Raw genomic sequence first — 8,762 nt, forward strand, 5'->3', positions numbered from 1 at the left:
CAAAATTAATCTGTTACAAATCAATTCCAAAAATCTACCCGGTACAATTTCTTTTTTCTAAATGAATTTAATGATGAAAATTTCATAAATTGAGTGCAACATTTTGTAACACACCGTCATTTATGAAAGAATAATAGTGCGTCGTAAATTTCTTTTTTTTTTTTTTTAGTTATGGGTGTGATTTGATTTCTTAAATATTTACTTTGTCAGATATATGATTCCTATTATAATTATACTGAGCCTCCTACTCGAGTCCCTAATTTTTCTGAAAATAACAAAATATCCATTAATGTTGCACAAAGCCTTTTGAGACTTATTTCCCCTTGAAAAGTAATTTTCCCAAATCGCACCCAAAGGTATGAGCATGCTAGAATGTTTTGTACAAGCTAGAAGATGTTAATGATACCAAAAGAATACAGGCACACACATGCATTCAAAATTTTTCCAAATTAATGAGACGTAGATGCCAATGGGTGTGAGAAATATGTAATGATCAATGCATTCTATAAATAAAAAGGTCTGTGTATTATGTTTATGTATACTAAGCGAGATACTTAAAATGCTTTGATATATCCATATTGAAAATGTGAATTTTTAATTCTACTTGGGACATTGCCCTAATGGCAAAGATTCCCCAACAAATTCGGGTGGTCATGAATTGATTCCACATAATACTTGTTTAGTTCTCTTTTCTCACGTACACGTGTGAATGTAAATTCAATTATTTATGGTCAAATCAACTGGTTTTGTGCTATATATGCAAACATATCAAACATTCCTTATTTTCCTCTCCGTTGCTTAAACCTGAAACAAGCATTAGAGTTGATTATAATAATACCTCCTCCATTTTTAAATATAAGGGCTAGATAATTAATTTACAATGATTAAAAAAATTAATTAAGTTTGATATTTGTTTAAAAAATTATGTAAGTTTTTCCTTAGATACCCCATTTAATCGTCTGCAATAAAAACTACTCTCATATGAAAATAATTTTTTAATATATATGATCAATAGAAATAGTTTAAATAAGATTATAAATTTTAGAGACAAAATAAATTAGAGACTTATATCTTTTTAATTAGCCCTTATACTTAAGGTTGATGGGAATAGTAAATAACACTTAAGAAGGTGTGGATATATTCCCTTTGATCTTTTATTATAAGATTATTTTAATTAAATTATACGTTTTTAAAAATAGTTAAAATTAATTAAAAGTAATAAATATATAAAAATTAGGTCCTCGAAAGAAAGGAACGAACGAACTAGCTGCCTAAAAGGTAATGAATGTAAAAGTCGTTTATACCTAAGGCCATTATTGTCCACTCATACAAGAATTAGGTCCATGAAGCCATTTTTTTGGTTGGCCAAAAAAGGGGGTGCACTTGAAACCATTTAAATTTAAATAATTACATTTCTTTAGCCAACTCTGTATGTCGTGAGTCAAATTTGATTATTGTAGGATCAAACTAAATATGCGCAGTGTGATTTTTCTTTTTCAATCTACACTACTAGCTAGGTTTGAACATATATTACAATTAGTTAAATAATTTTGATTTTTGCTTACGGTCTTTATCATAAATAATTGCAACTGCGGGATCTCGTCTGTCATTGTCCCTTGTCTCTGAAAGCCATATCCATATCCATAATGAATAGGTTTCTGTCTCCGAGAAATGACGAAATGAATGACTTCACATGTCCTTGGTTCCATTGAATATCCTTCGATCTGAATGTTGAATAAAGGTAATCGCACTGGTTTTTGGAATAAAAGTTCAATTACGTTAATAAAATGGGGTTAATACATAAAATCCTAGCCTAGATAATAATGAGAAAGTTGCAAGGATTGGGAGAAAGCATCAACTAAGATTACATTTACATATTGAAATATTCTTAAAAGAAGGATAATATCTAGAAAAACCATATTATGAGCATTATCATATGACGAAAGCACCTGGGAGGTATACTTTTGTAACAAGCATTCTGAAGAGTTGAGTGTGAAGATTGAGCCAATAGATTGTTGCTTGTTATCCAACTCAGGCATGCCCATAGACGACATTTCAGCAGGAAGAAGAAGCATCCTTTTCTCTTCCTCTTCCTAAGGAATCTTTGTAGAGGTTGATGTTGATAACATATTCATATTTTGCACATCTTTTTTAATAATTATCAACCAGCCAGAATTGGCGAAAATAGATTTCTTGATAACTATTGGTCCTCATTGGTAGGAAGTATTAAAAATTAGGGATTGGAATTAGGATTGAGATTGAGAAAATCTATTAAAAAAGTATTTAGCATAAGAGATCGTTTGATATATAGGATTAACCAAACCCATACATGTGGTATTGGGAAATACAATGGGAGGAAATGGTATTCCCCAATCCTACTTCTATAAGTTTACCTAATCTCATGTAACAAACAATTACTCATGCTAAATACTATTATAATGATTTTTTTTCAATTGCAATATCAATTCTCATCCCTCATTTTCAATACCTTGTACCAAATGGGATCTCTTGGCTTCCTAATAGCCTGGGGACAATCATCCTGCTGGTAATCCTATTGAAAAGCAAGATTTGAGAAATTGATTGCATGAAGTATTTCTTTGACCACTCATTGTGGATCATGTTTCTATCTATGATGCAAGGAGAGATTCCCTTTCTTCCAAATAAGATTGATTAGAATGATTATTTATCTCACTAACTCAAGAAAACAGTCATGGCTTTGCCCAAGGTAATCACACGGTTGAATCTGGGACAATGAAAATAATTTTGTTAAAAAAGATATATCATCAAATTAGTAATATTCTAATAAATACCATTTTCATGTTTATTAATAGTCACTTGTAAGTTGTAACTCTTTCTCACATACTGAAAAAAAATGATAAGTGAGTGACTCAATGTGTTTTAATATCATAAAATTTTTTAAATTTGCTCTTATCAAAATTTTTCTTTCTCTATATTCACAAATCATTATCATTTCTCTCTTCTCTTTGTCTCTTTCCAACTAAAATTAAATATGAGTAAATTTGGAAGACAGTTATTAATAACCTTTTAAATGACTCATATTTAGAACTGGCAAATTTTTTTCTACAAATAACTTATATTAGGAATCGGAGTAGCAATATGTTTACTAATTAATATTAAGCATGGTCTACAGATCTCTTCCAATTATCAAGGAATTCCTAAAACTTTGGCTATACGGATTGTGATTCCAAGTTTTCCCTTCTCTAAATTTCTAGTTGTATTCTCTTTTGCGTAAACTTAACAAAATTCTCTCATATTTTTCTATATTTCTAACTGTTAAAATCTGATATTGTTCCGAACCAATGTTTTTTCATAGATTTGCAATCCAATCAAAATAAAATAGAAACAACGAATAATATTGCATATTTATGCCGCCAGTAGACACTTTCAAATATCAGATAGACACAGCACCCGCATATCATATGTGGACCTGCCACAACATAATGCATATATTATATATAGCCTTTTAGATAATACTTGACTTTAATCTAAGTTTTAACTACCAGACATTAGAATAGAGACAGATGGAGGAATCCAATAATGGAGATATCCAAATATAATTAAAAATAAAATTATTTTGGCAAAAAAAAAAGGTATTTGAGTTACCGAACAAATTAAAACTCTATTTTGTTCTATTATAAAGTACGTTAGAATTTAAAAGAGCTAAGAGCTGAGAAAATAGCATATAATCGGAATAAAGGCAAAGCAGATCCAAACTTCTTTGCTCCTGAAATTTTCAAAGGCCATTGTGTCCAAGTCAAATTTCTTTTGTAATTAAAATAATTAATATTTCGACCAGCCAAAATAGTAAGATTAACGTAAATGCAAGTAGCAACGAAAGTTTGAAAAAAAAATCAAATATATCTAACGGAAGAGAAATAAACAAAAAAAAAATCAATTATTTCATGCTACAATCAATGTACAAAAAATGTTGAGTTTTTAGTCTAAAATTTTTTATTATAAAATTTTTACCCAATTGAAGTATAAAATGAATTACATATATTATGAAAATTTTAGCCAGATAATTTTTGTGACAAAAAATTAAAAAAGTGCTACATTGCTCCAGTTATAAATATAAAAGTTATATCCCCAGTTTATAGGAATCAAAAGAGTTAGTTAAGATAGCCATTTATAAGATATATATGTTGGTTTTTTAAAAATATTTTTTTAATCATTGGCATTCGCAATCTGGGATGGAAATTCCCCCAGTAAGTGCGACATATATATATATAGGTAATTTGAAAAAATAAATTATAGATTGAAAAAATAAAATATATTGTGATCTTACATATAAAACTAAAATAAATCTATTTACCGACTCCTACATTTATCGTTGGGAGGGTATTATGGTTACCCGTGTGGTATCATATGTTTTTGTTTCTCAATATGCGTATCAAATCATATATTTTAAGTTCTTGGTTAAAAAAAAAAATTCAAATGTTTAGAGTGAAAATTACAAATAAGTTTAAGAGATGAGAAGCTTATTTATAAATTATATATTTTTAATTTGCTAAATAACTAATGCTAATTCCTAAGCGGCTTGAGTGTAATTTTAGACCCGTGAAAAAAAGTAAATTAAATTATCCTTTAATCAACGCTTTTGACCAAATTTTGACCGGCTCCGGGGCCATTATTGCCCATGGCTGGACCATCATCGGCTGCGGCGCCAATAAGTGATTAAAAATAATATCTTATTTTATCAAAAATATTAATAATATTATGAGGAGAAAAAAGATAAAAATAAATGAGGGAAGAAAGAGGGAAAATCCCTAAAAGATGTTAGAATAACTCAAATTTTTATTTGAATAATTGAATTTGTCAAAGTTTTAATTAAATCACATGACCCAAAAAGAAATAATTTTAATTTTTGGAAAATTGACCCTAATACCCCAAAAACCTAGAGAGATGGGAATTTTTTATTATTCTCACATTGCATAAGAGCTGTGGACAAAGAAAACTTGGTATCTATCATTACAAAGATGGAAAATCTATTAAGGAGGCAACAGTAAGTTAGTTTTTATATTAAATTTTCTTAACTTAATACCAATAGTTTCATCCTAATCATAGAAAGTTGTAAATTAAAAATTCAAACGTGTTAACTGTGAAATAAAATATGTTAATTTGAAATTCTCTTTTAGTTTTTAATAATAAAAATATTAGAGTCATTTTATAAAATTTTACAATGATTCTTTGGGTTGCGTAATCTTATTAGGAGTTTGACAAATTCAAAGACAATAAAAAAATTAGGTTATTTAAATGTCATTTTAAGAATTTTTTTCTAGAAAATATGTATGAGAAATATATAATTAATTGAAGCTGAAAAAGGATAAAGTGAATTAATTTTTCATTGGAGGAATACCTATAACATAGATATATAATTATGTAGAACTTGTACCTTTTTACTCATTTTATATTTAAATTTACTTTTTAATTATCTTTTAATAAAATTTAATTTGTCAAATTGATTTTTTTGCATTACGTTAATTTATTTTTATCCCAATTTTAGTTATTAAAAATTATTTAGAATAAAAATTATTTTTACAAATGTTAATCTAAACACCCTCAAAATGTTGTTGGTTAACTTCAATTGGGTGAGAAATGAATTTTGGCCTGTTTACTTTACTTGTATTAAAAACCAATAGTTTGGCAAATTCGGGGGATCATGTGTAAATAAGTTTTTTCTTTCGACCTTATCCGTAATTTGCTTCATATTTGAACTATTCTAAACAAAAATCAGAAAACCAAAAAAGGCGATCGTACGTGGACTTGGTTTTGAAAATATAAGAAGAGAAGGAATCAGATTGCAGGGCGAGGGAGGAGCCTCTGACCAGGGCGCAGAGGCGAAGAGTGTACACATCTGTCTCTCTCTCTCTCTCTCTCTGAGCTGCGTGGTCATATCATCGTCATCATCTTCTTCCTCCTTCCTTAACTCCTCTCACCCACCTCTCTCTCTCTCTCTTCCCAAGGACTCTTCAAACCTTCTCTCTCCCATGCTGTTGCTTCATAAATCTCTCATATAAACAGGTCTTGTTTCTGAAGTCTTAAGGAAGACGTAATTTGTTTGCCAATTATGGGAAAAGAAGGTGGGTATTGGGGAGGAAGATCTTCCAAGAGAGCTGAAGCAGAAACTCCTTCTGGTTGCATCTCTGCTTTCTTTCAGTTGTTTGATTTCCACCCTTTTCACTTCTCCTTACAACACCAACCACAAGCTTCTTCTAATTGCCACCACGACACTGTCACTATCCCCAAAGGTATGAATCTCCCTGGCTCTTTCGTTTTCCTTTTAAGTTTCTCTCTTCCTGGGAGTTCACAGTTTCATGGTGTTTCAGGCACTGAAGCACCTAGGAACAGTTTGGAATCAGAGGAGGGCTTAATGGTCTCTTCCATTTCTTCAAAAGAAGAAAATTTAAAAATCCCAGTAAGTTAAACTCGTTCACAGCACTTTCACCTGTTTCCATGTTTAAATTTGTTTATTCTGAAAAGTGAGTAATGATATAGTGATGATGATGGTGTGTATGTTTGACCACCAGTTTGGTTTTGTTTTTGATTTTGAAAATCCAGAAGAATAGTAAATTATTCATCAAAACAAGTGCGGGAATTAGCAGCAACGGTAATAAACTGGCAAATGTGAATGATCTTTCCCCAGGAACCAAGACTCCAACTTTGGTGGCCAGATTAATGGGTCTTGATCTTCTTCCAGACGCTCAATCTCCTTCTTCTTCTTCTCCTTCATCTTCTTCAACCACTACCACTTCTTCTTCATGTCTTTCTGCAACAAAGTCTCAGGTTAACTCACATCTACATCACCACCAACACCAACACCGCCACCTCAGACCTCGGCAACACAACGTTATAATAACAAAACCCAGACATAGCATGGATGACAGTATTGCAGCCTCTCGTTTCTTACCTGATACTCCTCGAATATCATCAGCAAGAAGATCAGATGTTGAACACAGACTGTCTCTTCAGATCAACAAAGAGAATATGGGTGTTGGGGAAAATTTGGAGCTACCTCGGTTTTCATTTTCAAAAGTCAAGAAGTTTGAAGAGCAGCACAGTAGCAATAATAAAAGTCCAAGGCATTACGCTAAGCAAATTGTGAAACAGATGAAAGAGAGTATGATGAGCAGGAAAGTAGGGATTGACGTCACCAACACTGTGAAAAACAACAAGAGATCAGGGGAGCAAGAACGAGGAGGTGAATTTGTGGGCCAATTCATGAGGAGCAAGAAATCTCCCAGGACGCCGACAACTTCATCAGTGAGTAAAGTTGCAGGCAATGAATTAAGCAGCCCAGGCAAGGTTTCAAATAACCCATCTTGTTCCCCAAGGCTCAGATTCATGGACCCCAAGAACAAGTTAAGCACAGTGTCAACGACAGGAAATGAGGATCAAATTTCACCACAGCCAGTAGTCAAGTTGGATAATCAACCACAGGCTGTTTCAAGCGTTTTGGCTCAGGCAAAGCCTCAACCCATATTATTTGAAGAACAAGAAGCTCAGTTTCAGACGCAGAAATCGTCAGTCCCAAAGTGTAAGAAAGCAGCGAATGAAAAGTTCAGTCCACGGCTCAAGAAACCTATCATTCGAAACAAGCAAGATGAATCGTTTGTTCGACCATTATCATCTCCTAACAGAGCCAGTGACATAAAGAGTACAAGTAAAAGCAAGAAAAATCATCCATTGTTGATCAAGCTTCTCAACCTCAACACAGTCCAAAATATAAACAGTAATACTCTTCCTGCAGCAGTCAACACCAAAATACCTCAGAAACAGGTATATTCAGAAGTTTGAATTACTATTCTCAATTATCTCTTGCGTGTTCAATTCAATTTCTTTTACTGTTACTAAAAATTTACACCTGTCTTTCCAGTACGGTTCAATATATCTCTGGTAAAAAAATGAACTTCCCCGTTTTGACTTTTTTACTCTTCTTTAAAAGACACAGGTATGTGATGCACGAGAAGCGAAATATTGCAGCTCACAGTTATTTAGCGGTTCGAGCCAGACGTACACAAAGGAAGCGACGTCTTCGTCGTGCATACTGAGCACTACTACTACTGGAGAAAGCAACGTCGACGAATTAGACAAACGTAAGATCAGTGGCTCCATGCTTAATTATAATGGTCCAGAATTTGAGTACGTCTCAAGCATCCTAAGCCGTACTGGCTTAGCAGTCAAAAAAGAAGGCCGCAGCACCAGAACCACAGTAGTGTCAGTGTCCTTATTCCGTCAATGGCTCTCCCCAACCCAACCCTTGGACCCTTCAATTTTTCACCATCTCGAGCAACAATTCCAGAACCAGAACCAGAATGAGAACCCCACTTCAAATATTTTCTCAGCTTCCTCGCAAGATGGAAACTTGAGGCCTAAGTATGATCTGGGTGTACGAAGTAACCGAAGGTTACTGTTTGATCTGGTTAATGAAACATTGTTGGAGGGTTTAGGGCCTTATTACGATGAAGAAATGGTGTGGGAGAGGATAACCGGGAGGTTTCTGAATAAGAAGTGTGAGGTTCTAGAAGACATAGATGCTTTAGTAGAAATGGAAGATATGGGGAAGACGATGATGAAGATGAAAAGTGCAGAGGCACTGATGGCAGAAATTGAAGGGAACATCATGGACACGTTGCTGCATGAGACGGTTAGGATGGTTACGGAGTGTGGCTGTTGGTGGTGGTGGTACGGAAGGAAGGACGAGGACGACGCCGTTTAGCAGAGCAGAGAGGGGGGGAGGGGAG

General features: G+C 33.1%; 1 protein-coding gene across 1 annotated transcript; it reads left to right on the plus strand.

The window, feature by feature from the left end:
• The first annotated feature begins 6,088 nt into the window (after positions 1 to 6,088).
• LOC114726162 (uncharacterized) lies at positions 6,089 to 8,762 on the plus strand. The gene is made up of 4 exons (XM_028912728.1): positions 6,089 to 6,269; positions 6,348 to 6,436; positions 6,580 to 7,797; positions 7,964 to 8,762. The coding sequence occupies exons 1-4, from the start codon at positions 6,089 to 6,091 to the stop codon at positions 8,735 to 8,737; spliced, it is 2,262 nt and encodes a 753-aa protein (XP_028768561.1). The 3' UTR covers positions 8,738 to 8,762.

This window comes from Neltuma alba, unplaced genomic scaffold (genome assembly GCF_004799145.2).
Source record: "Neltuma alba isolate B1F8T4 unplaced genomic scaffold, ASM479914v2 tig00012343_pilon, whole genome shotgun sequence".
In the NCBI taxonomy this organism is placed as follows: Eukaryota; Viridiplantae; Streptophyta; class Magnoliopsida; order Fabales; family Fabaceae; genus Neltuma; species Neltuma alba.